This window comes from Heptranchias perlo, chromosome 1 (assembly GCF_035084215.1).
Source record: "Heptranchias perlo isolate sHepPer1 chromosome 1, sHepPer1.hap1, whole genome shotgun sequence".
Classification (NCBI taxonomy): domain Eukaryota; kingdom Metazoa; phylum Chordata; class Chondrichthyes; order Hexanchiformes; family Hexanchidae; genus Heptranchias; species Heptranchias perlo.
In genome coordinates, this window is record NC_090325.1 from 82,945,721 (window position 1) to 82,972,610 (window position 26,890).

General features: G+C 39.8%; 1 protein-coding gene across 1 annotated transcript in view; it reads left to right on the top strand.

Moving 5' to 3' along the window:
* Positions 1 to 6,272: 6,272 nt before the first annotated feature.
* LOC137323662 (cysteine-rich hydrophobic domain-containing protein 2) overlaps positions 6,273 to 26,890 on the top strand; it is a 43,141-nt gene continuing 22,523 nt past the window's right edge. The window contains exons 1-3 of the mRNA XM_067987428.1: positions 6,273 to 6,503; positions 21,290 to 21,344; positions 23,443 to 23,598. Coding sequence (XP_067843529.1) covers positions 6,358 to 6,503; positions 21,290 to 21,344; positions 23,443 to 23,598 — 357 coding nt within the window. The 5' untranslated portion in view covers positions 6,273 to 6,357. The remainder of the gene's footprint in view (positions 6,504 to 21,289; positions 21,345 to 23,442; positions 23,599 to 26,890) is intronic.

Below are 26,890 nucleotides of genomic sequence, written 5' to 3' on the forward strand. Positions count from 1 at the left end.
ACCGTTTGAAGTCCAGCTTAGTACTCTCTTTACTAGCTCTCTAAAATCTGCCTGCAGGACCTCATCCCTCTTTCTACCTATGTCATTTGTACCGATATGGACCATGACCTCTGGCTGTTCACCCTCCCCCCTCAGAATGTTCTGCAGCAGCTCAGTGACATCTTTGACCCTGACACCAGGGAGGCAACATACCATCCTGGAATCACGTCTGTGACCACAGAAATGCCTGTGTGTTCCCCTAACTATTGAATCCCCATCACTATTGCTTTCCTGACCTTTCTCCTCCCCGCCCCCCCCCCTGCCCCCAGTACAGCTGAGCCACCCATGATGCTGTGGACTTGGCTCTGGCTCATCCTGTAATGGTTTAACTCGAAGTAGTGTTCTGGATTTACATTTTCTATATTGTTAGCTGTCTTATAATTTTCTGTGGGTTCCATCTTTGCTGCCTCCTTTCATGGCTGAGAATCCCAAGTTTCTCATATCTCAGTCCCCTGACTCTATAGATCAGCCTTGTGGCTGTTCTTGGTACCACTTCCAGGGCTTGTGTCTTGGTGGTCAATGCTGGGCACAGTACTCAAGGTGTGGACTGACCTACGTGGAACCAGGCCACAGCCCAGAGGGGAGGGGCAGACAATCCTAGTGGGGAGGGGTACACACAGGCCGGAGTATTTTTTTGAGGCCAGGAGGAGCATTCCTGCTTCTTCTAGACCCACAAAAATTAAAGATGAAAATGGTTTTGAGCCGTTTTTTAAGCAATCCCTTTAAGGACTTCTGATTAGGCTGCTCAATGTTGGCTTCTAATGGGCAGAGCTTACACTTGTACATTAAAATTGTAATCAGTGTCTGATGTATATCATAGCACCCCGATTTTCATATTAAAGGTAGCCTCCCACCTGAAACAGGTGGGCATTCTGGCTGCCCATCCAAAGGCCCGTATCAAGATAACGGCAGCTGAAACATCAGCTCAAATGGGGCAATAAGTGACTCAATGCCATTTTCAGGCCATTGCTCTCCTGTTTGTGCTGGGCAGCTACAGTTAAAATCGGCCCTAGTGTGTGTATTGTTTGTGGGATTATGTATAAGTTTGTGTGGGAGTAAGCCTGTACTAAAGAACTGAATGGTACCTCCTGCCTGCCATGCTGTACTGCTGTCTTCTGGCGAGAGTGCCTTGGTGTATCAAATGGGGTAAATCTCCTCACACATACTTCATGTAACAATTCACTAGCACCCATTTTTCGCCTAGCAATAAAAATAAAAATTATCCTCATTAACTCTTAGGCATAAACTGGGTGATAAATCCAGATGGTTCCTTGATGAGGCATTAAGGTGAAGGGTGAAGGATTCGTCTGGCACCCTTGATAAAGATTCTTTTCAGGGTGTAGATCCCATTGTTCTTGCAAGTTCCCAACTTGTGTCATGCTTATGGGCTCCACAAGAAATGTGTACAACAGCACACTTATCGTTATCTTCTTCCAGAAACCATAACTTCTTATTCACTTCCAGCCAGGTACAGGGACTCAGTCAGTAACCTCTCTCAATACAGCTTCCATCTATTCTTCTACTGAAAGCTGGTCTTCAACTCTAAAAAGAGTCACCGTCCTTTGGTGCACCTTCTGCAGCAGGATCTCTAACTCTACAACATCAGAGACCAATGATGCCCACATATCTCCACTGTGACACTGTGAACTGTCTCCAGCAAAATTGACCTTTAATGGTGAGCAGCAGCCCTTTAAGAGCTGCTCCCTTGCTGGATTTCCTGCTCCCTAGCTAATGTGGGACAGGCAAAGCTTTCCAGGCAAGTTATTAATATGGCAATGCTTTTTCAAATCAAGGAGAGAGATTCCAGTCAAAAAATCCGGTACAAACTACCCGATAGCTAAATGTGAAGTTGAATGTGTGATGGGCAGAGGGGAAAGATTGGAGACTTTGGGCTGAGTGGTGGGGAAATATAAAACTTAGAAGATTAAGGAGGAGGAAAGAATGGGGCAGCAGAGAGTTTGATAGTGGTGAGTAGGAAAGAGTTTGGTGGTGGAGAATATGTGGTAAAGTGGAAGTTTGAATTGAGTGACAGGGAGCAGTGAAAGGTTAGAGGACAAAGGAACAGGAAAATTAGTGGTTGAGGGAGTTAGGCGGTGAATGGTGAGCACAAAAGAGATTGGTGGGATGAAGTGTGAATGGAAAGAAAAGAGTTAGGGTGGTGATGAAGGAGAGAATGGTGAAGGAGAAGGTATGAAAGAAAATGAAAAATGTTTACATATACGCATTGCAGAGGAGTATCAAAGTTTGTGAGTATTGGATGAGTTTCAGGCTGTCCAGGAATTAGAGAGAGGGGTTTATAGATGTGGGAGATGTGGAGAGGATATTTCAGATGTATGGGAGGACTGGGCAGAGTATCATGGGATATGCAAGAAGTGGGCAGCGTGGTGGTTGTGGGATTTATTCATGCCAAGGGAGTACGGGAATATTGGGGATGGTGAGGTATGCATGTGATAGGGTGTGTGAATGGTGGGGGAGAAGATTCCAGAATAGAGGAGGAGTGGGAGGGTAGTTGTGGGATGTTGGCGTCGAGGGAGGTGATTGCTGGGATTTATGAACACTGGGATGCCGGTTGTGGGATTAATGGGAGGGAGCGCTGAAGTCTGGGAGTAGTGGCACAGATTTTTAGATGAATACTGCCCAATTTTGGGTGGCATATGGTCAGGGGTGTGAAATGGAGCAGGGTTCTGTTAGAGAACGGAAATGTCGGTTCAAAAATGGGCAGGAATATTTAAACGAGGCGATGTCATATGCTCCATTTATCCTCATCTAGACTCAGTGGCAATTACACCCATAAAATGGACATCCAGCATTATTAGGCATCACAGAGAAGGCCAAAGTGGATTTAAAGGGCCCAGTAGGTATTCACAGAAAACTTGCTTCTCACCCGATTTTTGGTCTTTTTTTTTGGGAGAGGTTTTCTGCTGACAACTGCTTTATTATCTATTTTTGTGTCTTTTACTGTGGGGCTCCAATTGTCCCTTCCTCTACCACCCCCACTTCTAAAGCGAGCACACTGGACTTCTCATTTTTAATACCATTTTGACTTTGTGACTCCATTGTAGTCAATGAAAATGAAAATCAGGAGAGATGTGAAACATGCTACCGATTCGCTATCACCCATTTTACACTATTGCACAAAGTCAAAATTACCCCCATAGAGTGCACCCACATGTCCCATATGCTCCTTCAATGTCAATAGGAAAGGATTCCATTCTCTGAATATCCATCTTTGTGGTGGGAAAGGAGTAAAATGTAGACATTATACAATGGCTAGATGCAGTAGTCAAGAAGTCTCCATGATGAAACCCTCATTCATTCCTTTGTTACCTCTAGATTCAACTATTCCAATGCTCTCCTGGCCGGCCTCCCACCTTGCACCCTCCATAAACTTAAGCTCATCAAAAACTCTGCTGCCCATATCCTAACTCACACCAAGTCCCATTCACCCATCACCCCTGTGCTCGCTGACCTACATTGGCTCTTGGACCAACAACACCTCGATTTTAAAATTCTCATCCTTGTTTTCAAATCCCTCCATGGCCTCACTCCTCCCTATCTCTGTAACCTCCTCTAGCCCCACAATCCTCCGAGATCTCTGCACTCCTCCAATTCTGGCCTGTTGTGCATCCCCGATGTTTTTTGCTCCACCATTGGCGGCCGTTCCTTCAGCTGCCTAGGTCCTAAGCTCTGGAATTCCCTCCCTAAACCTCTCCGCCTCTCTCCTCTCTCTCCTCCTTTAAGATGCTCCTTAAAACCTATTTCTTTAACCAAGCTTTTGGTCACCTGTCCTAATATCTCATTATGTGGCTCAGTGTCAAATTTTGTTTGATAACGCTCCTGTGAAGCACATTGAGATGTTTTACTATGTTAAAGTCACTATATAATTGCAAGTTGTTGTTGTTGTATCAGATTAATATGTCTCTTGCAGCCAAAAACAGGCTATCCTCCACATCCTCTTCATGCAGTTTCTCCTGCTCCTTTGATTGACCAGCCTCCCCTCCAACCCCACCACCCTGCTGCCCTTGGGTGCCTTCATCCTCAGAGGCTTCCATGATGAGGCCTCTTTATAAAGTAAAATTGTGTAGCAAGCAGCACATACCCAGGAGCCTTAAGATCTTAGCTAGATTATACGGTAAAGCACCATCGGACCAATTCAGGCAGTTGAAATACATCTTCAGAATTCCAATTATGTGCTCCATGATGACTCTGTGGAATAATGCATCTTGTTGTAGAGGTGCCAAGTCAGTATCCTAGGAGTGCACACAGGTGTCATCAGCCATGACTGTAGTATGTAGCCTTGATCTCTCAGAAGCTAGCCAGAGACCTTCCTTTCTGGCTGAAAGAGTGCAGGCACAGTGGACTGCCTAAAAATGAAGGCAGCTTCAAGGAAGATGTGCATTAATTGTTATGATGTAGTACTGCTTATAGTATATAACCTGGATACTGAAAGAGTGGAATCCTTTCCTGTAGATGTACATGATGGTATTGATTTATGGAGCATATATGACAATGTGGGTGCATCAGTGACTCCTTGTATTTGTGGAATCCTGAACCTCTGTAAAATTAGCACCCTGTCGTGCTACTGCCAGTTGTCCGTGGGGAAGTGGATGAATTGACTTGCTTTAACAAATAATCCAACTGTGACTTGCTTCGTGTATCTGTGCTAAACTAATTACTGATATCCCCAGTGGCATGAAAGTTTAGGGCTATTGCAATCTTTACAGCCACTGGTGGTGCCTTTGGTAGAGATGGGCTGTGGGTCAGTTTAAGTAAGTGGCGTAAGTCATGGCTTCCTTTGTAACGTCTTTAAATAAACGGCTGCCCTTTCATTTCCACCTAGCAATGCTGGAGACCCACTTTATAAGCGTGTGGTTGACACTCAGGGCTATTGAGCTTGAAATATTGAAAATGAAATATATAATGTCACCATGTTATTACCACCCCATTTAAATGCAGCCACCTATTTTAGGCTGGGCACTTCCACCAAATGGCAAAAAAATGATGGGCATCTGACTTGGCCCACCCACCAACCAAGTGACCAGCTCACCTGACTACCAGTTGAAAATCAGGTGCTAATAAGAGGAAAATCCAGGCCTTGGTAACCAATTTACATTTTAGAATTTTCCAGACAGCTCAGCAGTAACTCTAATAGAATGTTGTGCAATACATTAATTACTAGCCACACATAGCTAATTGGGAATCTAGATATGACTAATTGCATTTTTGAATAGTAAATAAAAAATGACTAACAGAGGCATAGGCATGTGATCTCAATAACTCATTCGCATAGCACATGCGGGTTTTGTGGGTTTGTTAGTATAATGGTAAGGCGAGTGGGTTCATTGAGCGTGCTTTACTTTCTTGGTTACGGCTTATTGGTTATCTGCTAAAATAGTGTGGAACCCCAGACTTCAGCACCATAGCAACACCTTCAGCAACATTTAGTAAACAATTTTACCTGACGAAGGAGGAAGCCTCCGAAAGCTTGTGAATTTAAAATAAAATTGCTGGACTATAACTTGGTGTTGTAAAATTGTTTACAATTGTCAACCCCAGTCCATCACCGGCATCTCCACATCACAACATTTTGTGGAGAGCAGAGCCGTCACTGTGGTCAGCTCAACCAACTGGAATAACCAGTCCAAGCCAGCAGAAGAAAACAAGTCCAACCAATAACAGGCAGCTCCAACAGGTCACATCATGTTGCATGGGGCAAGTAACGTGTTTCGGATGGAGTGCAGGAGCGGGTCTGGTGCGTCTCGTTGTGTGAGTCAACAGTCACTCCGATGAAATCAAAGTATCTCTCGCAACTGCTGGACAAAAACTTCGAAGCAGCGATCAGATGCGCTGTGTTGGACAAACGGATTTTCACATCGTTCACCTGAGGAAGGAGGTAGCCTCCGAAAGCTTGTGAATTTAAAATAAAATTGCTGGACTATAACTTGGTGTTGTAAAATTGTTTACAATTGGACAAACTCATGGCGGAATTCCAAGTGTTGGTGAAGTACAGTTACCTGTATCGTGTGTAAGGTGTTTCCTAATAAAACCTGAGCATGTGGCTAGTCGATGATTTATATTGAACAACACTGCTCTGACAGTGAGTCTGACTCAGACAGCCCATGAATAAAGTTGCCTCAGCGTTTCTCCGATGACTGACAGCCTCACTCAGCGTTCGCTACCTTGACAGTACACCCGCGGCACTTGCGTCACTTCCTTCCTCTTTGACCCCTCCCCCCTCCACCGGGCGGGATCGCGCCGCTCTCGCGATCTTTGCCTGTGTCCGCTCCGATCTGCTGCGTTGCGCAACGCGCGGTCTCTATGGAGCTGGCGGCCTCCGGGATGATGGCGGACTTCGATGCGATCTATGAAGAAGAAGAAGAAGACGAGGAGCGAGCGCTGGAGGAGCAGCTGCTCAAGTACGCGCCCGACCCGGTGGTGGTGCGGGGATCAGGACACGTCACCGTGTAAGGTCAACCAAAAAATAAAACAACTGGTGGGTGGGGGTCAGGGAGAAAGTAACCTGACCTGCGGGAGGTGATAGGGAGCCGGGGCCCAAGCAGAGCCGGCCGCCTGGCCGGGGTTTAGGTCCTATGTGTGAAGTCGTGCTGACACAGACCCCAGGCAATGGCAGTGACAGGCCGCCACACGCCAGCCCGGGATGTCCTGCGGTCCCTCTGTTTCTCTGCAGAAAAAGTTCATGTTGATTGTAGACGCGACGCTGCCTAATAGCCTGATGCAGTGATGGGTCTGACTCAGCTCGAGTCAACTCATCAACAACAACTTGTATTTATATAGCGCCTTTCAAATGGTAAAACGTCCCAAGGCACTTCGCAGGAGCGTTATCAAACAAAATTTGACACCGAGCCACCCAGGGACAGGTGAGCAAAAGCTTGGTCAAAGAGGTAGGTTTTAAGGAGCGTCTTAAAGGAGGAGGTTTAGGGAGGGAATTCCAGAGCTTAGGGTCCAGGCAGCTGTTGGGGATGCACAAGAGACAAGAATTGGAGAAACACAGAGATCTGGGAGAGTTTTAAAATCTAGGCGTTGCCAGACAGGGAGCCAATGTAGGCCAGCGAGCACAGGGGTGATGGGTGAACCAGACTTGGTGTGAGTTAGGATATGGGCAGCAGGATACAAGAGATAGTGCCTACTTGGGTGATGCCTGGCACCCATGGAACTTTACCCTAGCAAGGAGTCAATGACTTTGGGGAGGAGGAAAATTGCTGAGGAGACAAAAATTCGTAACGAATAGAAATATGAATTAAAAATTGCAGAAGTTGCACAATTTGTATTGCTGGGATCATAAATTATTAGACAAAATTGGGGTTATATGAAATTAAATATTGATGAACTATTTACAGTGGCCACAGTAAATAAAGCAGTAAAGTATAGCTTTGCAAATTTTCATTTGTAAATATAGGCACTGATTTTGATAACCTTTACAGCATTTGCATTTTGTAATGAATTGTGGATCATGTAAATACCGGATCTCTGATATAACCTAGCCATTATCTCATAGTTTTGGCTGTTTTTCAAAAGCATTTTGAGTGTCTACTGTATCCTTAACACGTTAGTAATTAATGGTAGTGGGAGATTAAGATAGGAGTTTGGGGAAAATTGTTTATTAAAAAATACAAATTTCAGCATGTGATTTTCAGAAATTATTTTCTGACATTTTAGCACTGACTCCTGTTTTCATTTGAATTCTTGGGAATTAACATGATACATCTATAGCATGTTTATATACGTAAATAATAATGCATAACAGCCTGTGCTGTATCAAGAAATTTAGGATAAGGAGGTTGATGAGTCTCATCCTTAAACTGTCTGCAATCTTCAGTTCCCTGGCACTACAATCAATTATTGTCTAATCATATTATCTGTTGTGTGTATTCAGAATTGACATCCATCATCTGTAACGGCAGCTCGAGGCAATCCTCAGTCAAGTTTTGAACATGTGATATGAAAGCAATGCTGAGCCAATACAAAGTTCACAGTGCATCAATGTCATCAAAACTTAACTTCCCAATACTTCAATATTGCTAGATATCTGAAACTGTAAAGACTGAAGCAAGGGTAGTGCATATGATATTTCAGACAGTTCCAAGGTATCCAATCCTTCACAGATATTGTCTTTGTGGGATGGAAAGAAGAGTGGAGATTCGATTTTATCCAGAGATTGAAATTTGGCAATATTTAGATCTTTAATTTTCATCATTTGGATCCCTTCTTAAAATTCAATCCTGTATAAAATTTAGGGTAACTCTTTTGTCTATTTTAGTCCCTTTTAATATGATGAACAATATGCCAATAACCTTATCAAGAGCTGGTATTGTAGAGTTAGTGACCCCAACAGATGAATTAGTATCAGTAGGTGCAGTCAATAATGGACATTATTATTCAGATAGTTTAAGCTGCTTCCCACTATTGATTTCAGCAACAATTTAGAGTTGGTTTAATAAGATCTAAAGCATTCAGTAACAAAACTACCAAAAACAGAAACATAATCAGAAAAATTATAATTACAAAGTTTATAAGTAATGATCTGTTTGTTCTATGTGCATTCAATATGAGTGCTGATTGCCTCATCAAAAGAACTGGCATACAGATTAGGTACCCATCGTTTTTGATGATGTGTAGTAATTACATAATTTGCAAGCAAAGGGCATTGCAAAATTCAGTGTTACAAAAAATAATGCATTTTTAATAAGGGTACTGATGGTGAAACATGCATTTTAGCAGAAGTTAGTCTTGTATGTAATCACATTGCTGTGAATATGAATGTATGCAAAAAACATATTTTAAGTGGACTCCACTATTATTGTGAATACCAGTCTCACCTGAAGAATGCATGGAAATGAATTAGCCATTATAGTGCAAGAAAATTTATTTTTTTTCTTTTTATAAAAGTTACTTCTGTGATATAAGTTCTGATTCTCATACCTATTTTTCATGCACACAGTATTTATTTCAAGGTGTTAGCCTATCCAATCAGCCACAGTACAGACTGGCTGCGTTGTGTGGCTATTATCTTCCCAGTCATCAGGAGGCTAAGCTTTTGTTTTTCTTGGGTTTCATCTTGCTCACTAACATTAAGGACATAATCTAGCCTGGCACTTCAGTGCAGTATTGAGGGAGTGCTGCATTGTCAGAGGTGTCATCTTTTGGATGAGATGTTAAAGTAAGGTCCTGTCTGCCTGCTTAGGTGGACATAAAATATCCCATGCACTATTCAAATAAGACCAGGGGAGTTCTCCAGATGTCTTGACCAACATTTATCTCTCAACCAACACCACCAAAACAGATTAGCTGGTTATTTACCTCGTTTGCTGTTTGTGGCACTGGCTGTGTGCAAATTGGCTGCTGCGTTTGTCAAATAGCAAGAATGACTTATATTTCAAGAGTAATTAATTGATTGTGAAACAATTTGGGATGCCGTGAAGACTGAAAGGGGTCATAGAAATGTGAGTTAAAATTCGTTCTTTAAAACACAAGATAAGATTATTGCTATAAAATTGCTACCTTGTGTACAGGTGGTTTTAGCATGTTTGGATCCTGCTTCTCTGGTGGTAGCTATAACGGTGGATGCGAATAGTCGTTGAGCTTCATGTAGTCGATGAGTGTATGTGTTTAGTTATTGTGATACAATCCCAGCAAGTTTATCAAGAGATACATTACAGTTGGATATTGGAAAATAACAGTCAATGCATATTGGAGAATGGTGGGTTGGAGTGATTGCAAGATTCAGCCACAGAAGGAAAACTTGAGCGGTTTACCATCATCTGAACCTTGAGATGGAATTATTTTCATTGTGCTCACTCTCGCGCACCTATTTTTAATGAATTGTCATATAAAGTCTGACCTGCTGTATGTCAGATGGCATTTTTCAGCATGGGGTCCATTGACCAGGATGCTTCATCCACTTCAATTCATGATAGCCTGATCAAACAATTACATTTGTGAAATCAATGCAAGATTAATAGAGCTTAATCTATATTGGATTACTGGAAAATTGCTGCCCGTTATAAAAGTATAATGAAAAAGAGTAAACACATATTTTGGTTTCATTTTCTTAATAGCTGGCAAGCCAATTGGTTGTAAACATGTCTTGTGGAGGTGTTCCGAATTATGGTTGATTCCTGGCATTTTTGTTAAAAACACTAGAATCACAGTTTTCAGCTTTAAAACATTCCTGGGACTTAACTGTCTCACTTGATTGTCATCAACTAGAAAACATAGTAATAGCTGTGGGTTTCAGCCAACTGCTGGCAAAAAGCCACTATAATAATAAACTAGTACTGACAAAATGGTAAGGACTGTTCATACAGTAGTTCTCTAAATATAACACTGATACAATAAGCTCTGACCATAACTAGGTTGTTTTGAGTCTCATTTCTTAATATTGCAATCACATCAAACCATTTTACATAATAAAGTGAATTCTTAATGTCCTACTGCATCATCCTGGCATATATTTTACAAGCTAATGTTACATTCAAGGGCTGTATAACTCTTGCTTTTTCCCTTAGGAGATTATTTATTAAACAAACTTGTATGTTTAGTTGTAGTACAAACAATAGTATTTGGAACCAGTCAATAATACTTCATTTTCATTAAGTGGAATCACAAATACATGCAACTTTAATTTGTGGCAGGAGTAATACTAAGACTAAAGAACACAGAATCGCTATCACAGTTGCGTTTGTCATTTTAACTCTCAAGATACAGCCTTGTATACTGTGGAGTTTGTGGGGGCAGCTTTATTCTGTTTGTTTTGCTGGTAGTTATCAACCAGGGCACTTTGTGGCGATGAACTTGATGGCATTAATGCCAAAGAACATGACCTAATTAATCAGTGCAAATCATAACTTAATTTATTGGGTGATAACCTACTGTTAGAAACTGAGAAATGACATTATATGTTACAGAGCAATATTCTAAAAAATGAAGACCCTTCCTTATATGTTACTGACCAGCATAGGAATAATTGATTTTTGTCAAATGCAGAATTAATCCTTACCCTGCTGAACAAATATGATTATTGCGATGGATGATGATACTGGCTTCTCAAGAACTGAAAGTATGGAACAAGAAGAGGGCCATTGGCCATCCTTTCACAGACCATGTGGATTTACTGTCTCAAGGACTCCACCCCTCCCAATTAATCTCCCACCGGACAATGTTATGTAAATACTCCATGATTCCCCAATTAAGCAAAAATCTAACGCGAAAGTATTATTAACAAAGCTATCAAATACTATGTTAATTCTCAAGAACATTTAAATATAAGTTTAGAGAAGTTGTTTTAACCTCCTGTGACCAGTGTTGAGATCACACTGGGTGCGCAATTTTGGATGCCCTATCTTCAAATGGACATTGATATGTTGGCAAGGATTGAAAGAAGTATGACTAGGTTGATTCTCGGACTTGGGACTTTAACCCATGAGCACTCGGAGACCTAAATATTTAATTGAAGAAAAGAAGAATGAGGGGGCTTTAAAATGCTAAGAGGTGTGGGTGACGTGGGTAAAAGTAGGCTATTTGACCTAGATTGAGCAGAAAAATAGATGGCATAGAATTAAAACTGACAACCCTCAAGTGAAACTAGAGATTAGAATTCTCCTGTAGCCCTGCACCTCCCCCCCCCCCCCCCCCCCTCCCGCCCCAGCTAATGGATATATGGAAGAGACTTCCAACAAAAGCAGTTGATGGTGAATTGATTAACTTCTTCAAAAAGAAAGCTGCATAAATATCTGCTGTTGTAAGTTGCATAAAGAATTTTTTTCTGTGACATAAACAAAGTTTTTTTAAAATTCAGATTTACTTGGTGGCTGTCACTTTAAATCGAATCATAATATATAAGGAATGTTTTTTTTACAAAGCAGTTGCCTACAGTTGTACCAAACTTAACTCAATATAAATGTTTCAAGTCTTGTTTGGTTGCTTGCATGGCTTGAGAGAGCCACCAATCCTTGTATTTCAAATATATTGATACTTTGGTTCAGTTATGTGTATGACAGCCGGTGATTTTTGAATCCAAATGCCATTTATTAAAATTCAGCAAGCCTGGGCACCCAGTCAAAGAGAATTTAAGTGGCAGGAACTGTTAATTAATGGAGTTAGTGGTTTTTTGAGCCTTTGAAAATCTTCACGGAAAAGTAACGTAGTTAGCTCCCACAGTTAAAAAGATTACAATAAAGAAAAGGATTGCATGCAAAAATATTTATAGAAGAATAAATAAGTATATATGTAAGGAATCTTACAACACCAGGTTATAGTCCAACAGTTTTATTTGAAAATCACAAGCTTTCGGAGCTTACCTGCTTTGTCAGCTCCGAAAGCTTGTGATTTTCAAATAAAACTGTTGGACTATAACCTGGTGTTGTAAGATTCCTTACATTTGTCCACCCCAGTCCATCACCGGCATCTCCACATCACAAATAAGTATATAGATTGACAACTTTTATTTTTTTCAACTCATGGAGCTAGATATTAGAACTCACAAACATAGTAGAAATTCTATCACTGTTATTTACTTGTTCATCTTTCGTAAAATAAATGCACTTAATTTAAGCTTCAAGCAAGAGCTGAAGTTGTGATGCTGTATTGCTTATCAAAGATGAAAGCGATCTCCTATGGAGGATGAAAATAATTCCAGTAGCTAAAAATAATTAAAGGAAAGGTTCTTCTGGGCATATTGCCAAAAGCATACCAAGATATTGTGACTCGTGCAGGCACTCAAGCATAGGGAGTTGGGACTCACCTATGAGAATGACCTAAAATTCAAAAGCAGAAAAGCTTACAATAAGACTGGTAGGAAAGACCCAAAAATGTAATACCTTTTTCTGCCAATTTTCTGTCCTCATCTTAAGTCATTCACTCATTATTGAGAAGTGGTTCCATGGATATCAGGCAACCTCTCGTACCTTGCCTAAATGGCTGTTGTTTAGGCAGTGAGTGTTGGCAGGCTGTCCAACCAGGAGGGAGGGAGAAATCATAATCAAGCCCAATCTTGTCTTTGTCTGGATATCCACAATTGTACCCTTCCAGCAGGGATTGCTTTGTATTGATCAGGAGTGGAGTTCTTAAAGTTGACTTATAACTTTGCATTAAATAATATTGTAGTTGTGGGAGAAATTCATGCGGTATGTCAGAGTCTGATCTCACCATGTTCTATAACTTTCCCAATCTCTGATATGCTCCTTTTGCTTAAGACTCTCTCTGCATGGAAAAATCATCTAAAGTATTTCTATTTAAAATGCTCCCTGCTGAAAGATCTTTTATGGACACCAAAATCTATTTCTGCAGAGGGTCTTCTGCATTACTTTGGAGCACTCCAAAGCAGATTTTCTTGGCAAGAAAATGGCATTATTTTGCAAGCATGCCTAAATACTGTAGATCAAGTATGAAAATAATTACATGTCCACAGGAAAAAATATTGAAATTCAAATCACAATATTGCCTACTTTGTTCTGAGTACACCCTTAATTGCAAGTAGACATAAGTTCAAAACACATCTTTTGTAGGGTTGTTAAAATCTACTTGACCACCCTGTGTGTTTCTGACTGCTTCATGTTGCCAGAGAATCTCACTCCTACTTAGCTTGGAATATCTGTACAGGATAGTAAAGTACTCTTTTAATACTCTAAACTTCAATGGTTTTGTATTCATATAGGATTTTCTCAGACAAAAAGAAAACTGAAGAAATGAGTACCAGCCTCTCTCGCAGGAAAGACACAGAATAGGTCAGGAATAACAGTTTCTTGAAACAGCCTCTTTGCTAACTACTGGATGTTTTAATTTTGGTTATAACAAACCTATTTGTAATATTTTACTCCCCATCCCCTCTAGAAGTGTGCGTTCATAGAATCTTACAGCACAGAAGTAAGCCATTCGGCTCATCGTGCCTGTGCCGGCTCTTTGAAAGAGCTATCCAAATAGTCCCATAGCCCTGCAAGTTTTACCTTTACAAGTATATATCCAATTCCCTTTTGAAAGTTACTATTGAATCTAGTTCCACAACCCTTTCAGGTAGTGCATTACAGATCATGATAACTCGCTGCATAAAAAAAAATTCTTCACCTCCCCCCTGGTTCTTTTGCCAATTATCTTAACTCTGTGCCCTCTGCTCATTGACCCTCCTGCCAATGAAAATAGTTTCTCCTTATTTACTCTTATCAAAACCTCTCATAATTTTGGATATCTCTATTAAATCTTTCCATGACCTTCATTGCTCTAAGGAGAACAATCCCAGCTTTTCTAGTCTCTCCACATAACTGAAGTCCCTCATCCTTACCATTCTAGTAAATCTCTTCTGAACCATCTCCAAGTCCTTGACATCCTTCCTAAAGAATTAGACGTAATTGGACACAATAGTCAAGTTGAGGCTGAGTCCCAGAATTGGACACAATAGTCCAGTTGAGGCCTAAGCAATGACTTATAAAGGTTCAGCATAACTTCCTTGCTTTTGTACTCTATGCCTCCATTTCTAAAGACAAGGGTCGTGTATGCTTTTTGAAAGAAAGAACTTGCATTTATATAACTCCTTTCACGACCTCAGGGCATCCCAAAACGCTTTACAGCCAATGAAGTACTTTTGAAGTGTAGTCACTGTTGTAATGTAGAGAAATGCAGCAGCCAATTTGTACACAGCAAGCTCCCACTAACAGCAATGAGATAATGACAGCCATATCAACTTGTCCTGCCACTTTCAAAGATTTGTGTATGTGAACCCCCAGGTGTCTCGGTTCCTACGCACCCTTTACACGTTGGACGGTGACTTGTGCCATGTGGCAAGATATATCTTGTTTGTCCATGAACACTTTGCTTATTAATACAGCAACTAAAAGTGTTCTGTTAGCATTTAAACTAACTTTACATGCATTCTTTCTGATCACATATTGTTCCTTTTGCTATTTGGCACAGTTTGAAGCTACCACTTATCCCGTTCATACATCTGTTAGAAGTGGTCCTTCTCCTCAAAAATGGTTAAAAAGCTTTATAGATTGTAATGTTGGGTTGTCCACCAACTAGTAAAGGAATAGTTCTGGTGAGGGTTGTGAAAATGTCTGTTTACTAGTTCATTCTCTCAATTAAACAGAGTGCTTCAGGTAGCCTTGCAAAAGACAGTGCTCTTGTTTTTATGTGGTTGCTGTTAGAACTGTTGTCTGCTGTCAACACTGTTGACAGCAGACAACAGTTATGTAATTTTTTTCCTCTCCCATTTAATGCACAAGAGCTGTGAATTGAGAATAAGATCTGTAACTAATGCACAAGTCACTTTTAAATCTACCAACCTCATTGTTTTTTTTTCAAAAAAGGATTGAAGTTCATATTCTATAATTTTTAAGTGTCTTCCCCTAGTATAATGCTAGGTTCCTTTTATAAATGAGGAGGCTTTAGAATAGTGTATGTGTTAGAATTGTTGAGCAATCCTCTAGACTCTGACTAAAATGATCAAATGTATTCAAGAAAAATTATACACAACTATTTTTTCTAATGGTCACTAATTTTTTTCATTTGCATTTAAAAGTGCCAAACAATCTTTAACTAAGAAACTTTCAGAATTAATTTGCACTTTAGATTTAAAGCTGATTTGAATCCCTATCCACTGATTGATCCTAAGAATTAGTACATCATCAGGGAAAATGAAGGTTTTTAATTGAGTACTGGTACTGTACAATGAAACCTGCTGTGTGCTTAACTGATGTGGTATTGCAATAAATGAGTAGATGTTTACAAATGCACATGGTGTGAAACCAGGTACTCAAATATAGGGTATAAACAGATTTGCAAAATACTTCTTTAAATAGATTTTAAATAAGGAAAAGCCATTGCTTTTCCCTCTTTTACAAAAAAAAGCAGGACACTGTAAAATGGACAAGTGAGTGGAGTAGAAGCAGGCAGAAAGAAGCACAGATTTGCATTTATTAGTACCTGACTTGAAGAAAGAAAAATGAAAATACAAGAAAGTGCATCTCTGATATAAAGTTAATAGAACTTGAAAATAGTGTGACCAGTTACAATTTAGAGATGTAATAACCATTTGTTGATCTGTAAATCTTGCATATAATATGGCACCGTCTGCTCGAGCAATTGTCCAGAAGTATCACAATGAATTGATCTTGCCATGCATGATCACTCAGACTTACTAACATATCGGGTAGGCATGATTTTAATTGCTTTGCATTGAAGGTATGAAATGTGACAGTGGGCTGCTGAACTAAAAAGCTGTACACCTAGATGACTGCCCCATCAGAAGGTATAAGATCTGTACACTTTAACAGTATATGCTTTAAACCAGTGTGCAATTGATAAGAACTTTTAACATTGCATTAATGGAAATTAATCAGGTTCAACCCCTGATCTGTTGAATTAGCTGATTTCAGCGAGGACAATAATGGAGCACAACAAGAGACTTCAATGTCCTGGGCTGCAAAGGGGACAATTTAGCTAGGGTTCCTGCTTCTGATTGCTGTCAGTGACCCCTGCTTCGAAATGACTATAAATGTTGGCTGAGGACAGCTTTAGTCTGACCCTGATGTCAGTCTATTTCACCTTGAGGAACAACATCAATTTCAGCTGGGACTTGTTGATGCTGGACCAGTGAGGGGAAAATCAGCCTTGGTTCCTCCTTCTGGTTGCTGTATAGTGACTCCAGTTGTGAGTGTGGATGTTGGTTGAAAACAGGCTCAGCTTTGAAGCATGTTTATTGGGACGGAAAGGGAAGAGAGATATTTACTGCCCTGGTTCACAAAGGAAGAATGGCCTCTTGGCTGAGCTACTGAATGAAAACTGATGGGGAGAAAAACATTTTGAAAGTAATTTAGAGCCTTGCATTCAACTTTGTTTTTCTTCTAACGTGGGTATGTTCATTGCACAGGGTTCCAGACTAATTTCTAGTGTATTATTTGACCACTTTTAGTATTTAATCTCTCAACAATATATTTTTAAACGTTCATGAGTAAAATTCCACTTCCATTTGGCTTGCCCTACCCTCATTTCAATTCTAAACTTTTCAAATAATTGTATGCTATTTTTTCAAAAATATCACAGCACATTGGAAACAAAGATCCTCAAATATGTTAATTTTTCTGCCTTCTATGCTGGGTGGTTTAAACGCAGAACTTTGTGGAGAAAATATTTTGTCACTAGCTTTACTGGAAAAGGTCAATTGTTTTCAGTATTTTTAACTTTTTCTAGATTTAATATTTTTGGGTGAATTCTACCCCCACTGCCTTTCAATTTTTAGAAACATAGAGAATAGGAGCAGGAGTAGGCCATTCGGCCCTTTGAGCCTGCTCCACCATTCAATATGATCATGGCTGATCCTCTCTCTCAAATTATTTTTATCCTTTTTTGATCTCTGGTTCCTACAGTTGAGAGCGCAGTGCCCCCGGAAGCTAAGCACCAGGCGGTTGTAGAAGCCACCCAGTCATGACTGTCCCCTTCAATTTTCCCATCCCCTGTTGAGAGACGTGCAGCTTCCGCTTGTTGCCTTTTTTTTCAGTGCAGCTTGGTTTGAAACTGCGAAGCGGAACTGAAACGTTGTCCGTCTTTGTTACGTTTCAATTCCAGTTTGGAGGCTTCTAACAACATACAGAATTGTAATACCTGTTCCAATTAGTGATCTGTCTATCATATAATTCGCCTTGCATTGAATTATTAATGTTTATCTAAATATGCATCTTTCCAACTTTGAAAAATACCAAAGGGCCTATATTTGTAAAAATAGATTTCATTGACCTACCTCCAGATATAATCTGTTTTATTAGAAACTTACATTTCTATTCAAAGTTCAGTGGCAATGATGGGTTCTGAAAGTTCTCCAGTCTTGCTATGAAGTTTTAGATCAAACTATAACAGTGATAACATTAATAATATGTAAATGTAGCAGAGATGTTTAAAGCTTCAAAAACCATGGATTCAGCGATACTTCTGGATTAATTAATATCTAAGTTGTCTCGTTAAACCTTTGTCAGCCTTAACTTTTTTTCTTCTATTCTGTAGAATAAAGCAAGAGCAGATCATTTAAATAGTAATCTGTAAAGTTCAGAGGTTCATGTATACAAAATTTGACATTACGGTCTGGTTCATTAAAGGACATATCAACCCTTTACAGCTGTGGCTATTATGAAATTTTCACTGCATTGTAGTGAGTTTGGGTCTCACTCAGCAGAATTCCTTAATGTTGGAAAGTGATGAGTATGTGATGTGTCAAGGAAAGTCACTTCCTGTCTGCTGCACACAAAAAAAAATTGTTCTGCAAACTGAGTCTTCAGATGTTTAAGTTGGAGAAGAAAAGCACACTGGAGCACCAATGTACTGTGCCACGAAAGAACACAAGTTATTTCCCAAGGATCTTCATGTGGTCAGTTGCTAATATTGACCGTGCCTTCAGGGGAATGATGTCGACCAGAATCTAGGTACTTCTCCGCAATGTGTAGAAGCATAACATTTTATTACTTAGCCTCTCCTCCCACCACCCCATACTACTCAGAGTTGTATTTCTGCACAGATCCTGAGCACATTGCAGATTACATTTTGAAGACATTTGCAGGTGTAGTAGATCAGTGAGAATCTGGATAAAGAAGATAGCTGCTTTGTAATGAACTTCTAAAATTCAGGACCATTACAAATGAGGTGCCAAGATACCCAAAAATGAATCTTTTATATCACTACATAGTTCTGAAAAGACAGACGGTTTGTTTTATATAAAGATTTAAGAAAGCTGAACAAAATCCTCAACAGAAAAAAACACTCCCAAAATGATTCACTTGCATCACTTGATTTGATTGCAGGACTAATGGGAGGCTGATCTGGCACACAACGATGTAAAAGTGTAACAAGAATCTCTATTCTGATGGTGTTAGTGAAAAAGTAATACCAATGTATTGAATTACATAGAAATACATAGAATGTACAGCACAGAAACAGGCTGTTCAGCCCAACAGGTCCATGCCAGCGTTTATGCTCCACACGAGCCTCTTCCAACCCTTCTTCATCTAACCCCATCAACATATCCTTCTATTTCTTTCTCCTTCATGTGTCTAGCTTCCCCTTAAATGCATTTATGCTAGTCGCCTCAACTACTCCTTGTGGTAGCAAGTTCCACATTCTAGATAAAGAAGTTTCTCCTGAATTACCTATTGGATTTATTAGTGACTATCTTGTATTTATGGCCCCTAGTTCTGGTGTCCCCTGCAAGTGGAAACATCTTCTCTGCGTCTATCCTATCAAGCCCTTTCATAATCTTAAAGACCTCTATCAGGTCACCCCTCAGTCTTCTCTTTTCTAGAGAAAAGAGCCCCAGCCTGTTAAATCTTTCCTGATAGGTATAACATCCCAGTTCTGGTATCCTATTAAATCTTTTTTGCACCTTCTCCAGTGCCTCTATATCATTTTTATAATATGGAGACCTGAACTATTCACAGTACTGCAAGAGTGGTCTAACCATGGTTCTATATAAGTTTAACATAACTTCACTTCTTTTCAATTCTATCCCTCTAGAAGCGAACCCCAGTGCTTTGCTTTTTTTATGGCCTTCGACAGCACTTCCCAAACCCATGACCTACCACCTAGAAGGACAAGGGCAGCAGGCACATGGGAACAACACCACCTGCACATTCCCCTCCAAGTCACACAGCATCCCGACTTGGAAATATATCGCTGTTCCTTCATCATCGCTGGGTCAAAATCCTGGAACTCCCTACCTAACAACACTGCGGGAGAACCTTCACCACACGGACAGCAGCAGTTCAAGAAGGCGGCTCACCACTGCCTTCTCAAGGACAATTAGGGATGGGCAATAAATGCTGGCCTTGCCAGCGATGCCCGCATCCCATGAATGAATTTTTTAAAAAATTAACCTGCGTCGCTACTTTTAGTGATCAGTGTATCCGTGCCCCCGGTCCCTCTGTTCCTCTACCCCATTTAGACTCTTATTTCATCTGTGTTTGTCAAAATGGTTCCCTGCATACTCTTGCATTGAGTGGCACTGGTGGCCTCTGCCTCAATTAAAATAATAGGTGATTGGGAGTAGTATCTTAGCATTGTCAAGAAAGGAAATTGAAGGAAATGTTGTGCATCAGGTATCCTGCAGTTTCCTAGTTGCATGACATAATTTGTCAATGATATGTGGAGAAAAACTTTCAAAGAAAGGACTTTTATCGAAAGAGACTAACCTATTTGCTGGCATGATGAAAATCTTGGAGGAAACAATGTTTTGAAAAATTAATCGAATAGGAGACGTTGTAGCTTTAACCATCTATCTATACATGCAGCTGCCAGTAGGCACAGCGATCTACATCAGAAAGTGCCATCAACATTGGACAGCAGCTTAGCATTCTTCGGAATGGGAAGAAAAAGGACAGTGTCCTGTTGAATTATATTTTCATGCCACGCTTTATCTCTTTCACTGATTTATTGCTGTGGGTTGGGGAAAGATGTTAAATAACCTGTATGCAGTGTCTAGAACTGGCAATGCTATTTCCAGCTAAATGACCAATCTTGCATAGTTTTCAACAAAAACTGGATGAATTGCACTCTCATCCTACATTTCATAACCTACATTTCATAACCTAACAATTTTGTATGTTGTAGCTAAATGTCATCATATCTGTTCCTTCCATAGCAAAAGTATTCAGTAGTAGTGCCCAATATCATTGTAAACAAGGTTTACTTGGGAGAAATTTTCGATTTCATAGGCTGTTTGGTGCCATGTGTTTGAACACTGCCCTTTCAACCTTAGGACATGGGTTCCAAACCAGCTCATATTGATAGAGCGTAAGGCAAGGGTGCATTCATTCTAATGGTTGTTTGACTTTGGACAACCATGTCCATGTCCTAGTGGAGCAGCTTCTAAATCATAAAATGCCTTTATTTCAGCACTATTTAGGCTGTGCCACTCAAAGGCCACAAGACAAAAGTAGAAGTGTAGCACTGATACAATAGGGCTGCACTCTTAAGGTTGGGGTGAGCCTGTGCTATGCTGTACAGGGAGTGCTTGATGCTGACCGATAATGGAATGTTGACATTCCGTAGTGACTAATTTTTTTGAGAACAAAACTTTCTATTCCCCCATTCCAAAAAAAAATTATTCTAGCATTATTCTTTGTTGCATTGTTCTGAATGTTTTACAGATGAAATATTTTATTTTGTTAATCTATTATACTGCAAAGTCAAATTCAGTTCTTCAAATGAAGTGTTTCAGAGCTGTGTAGGATCCATGTTCTAATTTGTTCTGTTATTTCAGGTTTGGTTTGAGCAACAAATTTGAATCAGAATTCCCTTCATCGTTGACAGGAAAGGTAAATCTTTGATTTCTCATCTTGAGTCAAGTTTCCATTTGCTGATGATGGAGGTGGAACTTACAATTGAATAATTTTACAAAGCTATAATTATTTCAGTGAAAGTGCATTAAATGTGGGCAGTATTAACAGGTTTTTGCTTCTAAAACAAGTTAAAAATGTATGCCACAGATGTGACCTGAACACTGGGTGGTCAACCAGCAGTAGACAACTCACACCAATGCCAGAGCCATAACCCCCAGCTTAACAGGTCATAAAGATCAGCATGAACATTGCCATTTTTATGGTTGTTGATGAAAACCTTACTTTATATATGCTGTAATATTTGTGTTGTGTCTGTATCACCAATTGTACTTTAACATTTACATATTTACTCTGTGAGTTCTGTCCAAGCTGAAGGAGCTAAATACTGCTGTAGTAGTCTTGGATGAGTAGTTTTCTCTTTATTCCTGGTCAGTGACCACTTGTCATTACCATTTTACTTAGCAAGAAGTTCTACAAATCTTGAAAAAGATGATGAGAGCATGCAGCAGTGTCACTACTGCACTTAAGTTATCAATACATAATCGACCTATATCTAGAAAATCCTAAAACTTTATGCACTGTGTCTTTCTCATCTTTATCTGTTTTCTTTGCAACTGTAACTTTAAAAACATTGTTATAGCCATCCTGATTTAAGCATTATCAGAATATATGGTATTAGTTATACATTGTGAAGTGTGTATTGGCACCACTGAATTGAACAGTTATGCCTAAAAAGATGGGTGAGAAAAAACATCGGGTCCATCAATATTCACCCTATCCTTTAGACATCATGCACCACCTCCCAATCGCAAGAACCAATTTTTTAAAAGTTAGTTCACCATAAACTGCTTAAAAAACCAAGATACCAGTACCACAAATGCTAATGGACTCTAAGAGACAATTTACAGCAACAAATTACCATGGCTGCTTTAGTCCAGTCTGACTCCCCCATTCTTGCTTCTATTCAAACAGATTTCAGAGGCTCAGCTATAGCTTTGCTCATCTCAATGAGGGTCTAAAAGAAGGATGGGGCATTTAAAAAAAATATATGTTTTTGTCTCAAATACATTTTGATTTGGGGGCAGAGGCATGCCCCAGACTCTCCAAGAAAATAAACCTCGGCATTCACAACTCCTTCAGAAATGATTACATTTGCTAATGCCTGTGGCCTGGTCCCGTCTCCGGTTTGCTGCCAACTGCCAGATTCTCGTGTCTTGGCAGTTTCCTGCACCCTCTGTAAACTTCAGCTCATCCAAAACTGCTGCCCATATCCTGTCCTGCACCAAGTCCCGCTTACCCATCACCCCTCTGTTCGCTGACCTACATTGGCTCCTGGTCCCCCAACGCCTCCAATTTAAAATTCTCATCTTCCTGTTTAAATCCCTTCATGACCTCGCTGCTCCCTGTCTCTCTGACCTTCTCCAGCCCTGCGTTCCTCCAACTCTGCTATCTTGTGTGTCCCACCCCACCCCCCACCCCCAGCCCCTCCATTCTCCCCACCATTGGTGGCCATGCCTTCAGTCGTCCAGGCCCCATGCTCTGGAATTCCCCCCTTAAGCTTCTCCTCTTCTCCATCTCCCACTCCTCTCCTAATATCTCCTCCTTGGCTCCGCATCCATTTTTGTCTGATTACACTTCAGTGAAATGCCTTGGGAAGCTTTCTACACTAAAGGTGCAAGTTGTTGTAGTAACAAGATTAAAAGTTGGTTCGGATAAACTGACTCTCCAAGCTGCTGGCAATACTAAATATTACTGGAGTGAGACAAGTATGCCTCCTTAACAACTTCTATTTTAACTACTGTTTTATTTTAGGTATTATAGTTTAGAATTTTTTACTGTAATAAAGCTACTTCTGGCATTTGAGTAACTTCATTACTGTAATATTTCAGCTTTACAGATTGTGAGTTGAAAACTTACAAAACTATCTAGCCCAGGAAGACAGTCATTTCCCTGGACTTGCCAGGTGCCTACGGGTTAAAAACTAACATGCATAATACAATAATTGCTACCATTTGTAGTACTTGGAGAACTTTTGAATCAGTCCATTATGTTTTCAACTGTTTTGCTTCAACAGGTTGCACCAGAGGAATTCAAGGCCAGCATTAGCCGGGTTAACAGCTGTTTGAAGAAGAACCTTCCTGTCAACGTGCGATGGCTGCTCTGTGGCTGCTTGTGCTGTTGTTGTACCTTGGGCTGCAGCATGTGGCCAGTAATCTGTCTCAGTAAAAGGGTAAGTTTTCTTGAAGTCTTTAATATGTCTTCAACCCACTTGATCAATATTGAATTTTGTGCTGAACAAGGTGAGGAATGTTAGCTACTGAATGGAACTGCTTCTCATGTGGAGCACCCAATGTCATTATCAAGTACACCCAGGCCAGTTATAGCAAAATAACATGCAGAGTAATGCTCCCTCTACTCTATTCCAACAATATGCCTCAACCCCAACCATAAAGAGCACTCCTACTTCCATCAGTATTACATTTCCCACAGTTAAGTATCCTGTGTGAAATTGTCAATTTGCGCTATTTATTGCCAAATTAGGGACAGTTTTGTGGCCTGTGCTCACCAGGGACTGGGTTGAGGCTACCTAAACTAATTTCACAAAAGATTCTTGTAGCAAGCAGAAAGAGACTTTCATCCCACTAGTCTGGGCTGGATTTCAAATTGGGATTAGTGTTTTTGGAATTTAAAATAATTTGTAACTGTATTTTGGTGATCATGGAAACCTTTTTCTCATCTTGTTCAAAATTAGGGTTTGTTTTACAGAATACTTTTTTCCTTGAAAAATGTGTTAAAACAATTAAACACTATTATCGACTTAGAATTAAGTTTACATCTACTGTATAAATCAGTTTTCAGAATGTCATCTGCAATCCCAGAAGTAAGATTTAATTAGTGTTGGAAATGACTGGCTTTCAGTGAAATCTGTTCTTGAACCTAACCTTGATTACCACCAGAATTTAAAGGAGAGGTTGACATCGATTAATAGGGGATACTCTGTTAAATTATGTAGATAATTTTCAGTCTTATACCATTTGAAACAAAACAAAATATTGATGGATATCCCAAAATCTAATATTACAAAAACTCTTACTAAATATCCCTTAGACTAATTTTAAGCTATTCATTGGGTATTGCCACTAAAGCAGTCAAAATCAAAGTTTTATATACAGTGTTTTGTTCTGAAGTGAACCCATTGTAGACTAAACTGCACAGTAATACTTATACTCATACAGAATCCTTGTGATACATTAAAAAAAATTGGTTTTATGTTAATATGGCCCTGGTGCTTTGAATTTTACTTTTGAGCAACAGTATAGTGGCAATGCAACACTGCATTGTTGTCCTACACCTCAGCAACTGAATTTTGAAGATTCATAGTCTGCAATAGTATAGTAAATCCAAATTATAAAATACCTGCAATGAGAAGTACCAGATTTTTTTCAATATTGGTATACTTGAAGTTTATAAAATCAGCCAATATTAAAAGTTATGGTAAACTATAGGTGTAAAAAATCATTTTTTAAATAAAGTTCTTGATACATTTCTTTCAAATGCTTAATTGGTATGTTTGACTAAGCTAGCGAGGATATTTTTTTTTGTTGGGGGGACCTTTCAAAAACTCAGTATATTAGTTTAAAATAAGCTTGTTTTGTTCCCAGAACTGATCTTTGTTCTTGAATCCAATGGGTGTGAGGTGCTGTAGGATCCCCTCTCAAGGGATTTTGGCAAGGTGCCCAGCAAGCATTCAGTAGTTCAAAATAGCCAGTGTATTATGAGATTGGAGTCTCCATTGTAACTCAACCTCACAGATGTTTCAGTAGCGTACTGAGATGAGAGCTGTAAATGGAGCTTTGTATAAGCACCATATGAAAGTTGATGTAAGCTCCAAAAATTGCACTAGTTCTTTTTTCCTAAATTCTCCAAATTGCTTTGTTTATGAAAAGTGCTCAATTGTTGCATTTGTAATCAGCAACAACATCACAAATGAAACTAATTTAATAATTTTATTAGCTCCAATTGGAAGCATCTTTAGCATGGCACTGTATATAACAGACTGTTAATACAAAGGTTTATAAATTTACTTGAGAAGCCATTTTCAGAAAGCATAGATTAATGCAAGACTGCTAAATAACCAAAACATTTTCCATTTAAAAAAAATGGTTCATTTGCAAGAAGTATACCTTCACATAGAATCTTACAGCACAGAAGGAGGCCATTCAGCCCATCGTGCCTGTGCCCATTCTTTGAAAGAGCTGTCCAATTTAGTCCCACGTCCCAGCTTTTTCCCCATAACCCTGCAACTTAGTCCTGTTCAAGTACATGTCCAGTTGTCTTTTGAAAGTTCCTATGGAATCTGTTTCCACCAGTCTTTCAGGTAGTGCATTCCAGATCTTAACAACCCTCTGCAAAAATTTCTCCTCATTTCCCCTCTAGTTCTTTTGCCAATTATTTTTAAACCTATGACCTCTGGTTACTGATCCACTTGCCAGTTTTTCCCTATTTGCTCTATGAAAACCCCTCATTATTTTGAATATCTCTATTAGGTCTCCCTTTAACCTTCTCTGCCCTAAGGAGAACAATCCCAGCCTCTCCAATCTCTCTACATTACTCAAATCCCTCAACCCCGGTATCATTCTGGTAAATCTCCCCTGTACCCTCTCCGAGGCCTTGACATCCTTCCTAAACTGTGGTGCCCAGAATTAGCTGAAGCCTAACTAGTGATTTGTAAAGGTTTAGCATGACTTCCTTGTTTTGCATTCAGTGCCCCTATTTACAAAGCCAAGTATCCCATACACTTTCTTAACCGCCTTATCAACTTGCCCCACCACCTTCAAAGATTTGTGAATATGCACCCTCAGATCCCTCTGCTCTTGCACCTCCCTCAAAATAGTACCATTTAGATTATACTGCCTCTCCATGTTGTTCCTCCCAAAGTGCATCACTTCACATTTATCCACATTAAAGTGCATCTACCATGTGTCTGCCCATTTCAGCAGTCTGTCCATATCCTCTTGAAGTCTGCTGCTATCCTCCTCACTATTTACTATATTGCCAAGTTTTGTATCATCTGCAAACTTTGAAATTTTACTCCTTTTACCCAAGTCTAGGTTATTTATATATAACAAGAAAAGCAATGGTCCTAATACGGACCCCTGGAGGACCCCACTGCATACTCCTCTCCAGTCAGAAAAACATGTGTTCGCCACTACTCTCTGCCTCCTATCCCTTAGCCAATTATGTACCCAAGTTACCACCGTCCCTTTAATCCCATGAGCATCTATTTTCCGAATAAGTCTGTTACATGGTACTTTATCAAATGCCTTTTGAAACTCCACATATATAAAATCTACTGCGCTACCTTCATCAACATGGGATGATTTATTCTGTGAATGTCTTCCAATTCACAGGACTATAAAAATTAATTTGCCTGAAGTTAATTTTTGAATTGAGCCACTATTCTTAGACTTTTAAGTAATGGAAAAGCAATTGTAACAGTTGAGCTGCAGTGGGTTTAAGAA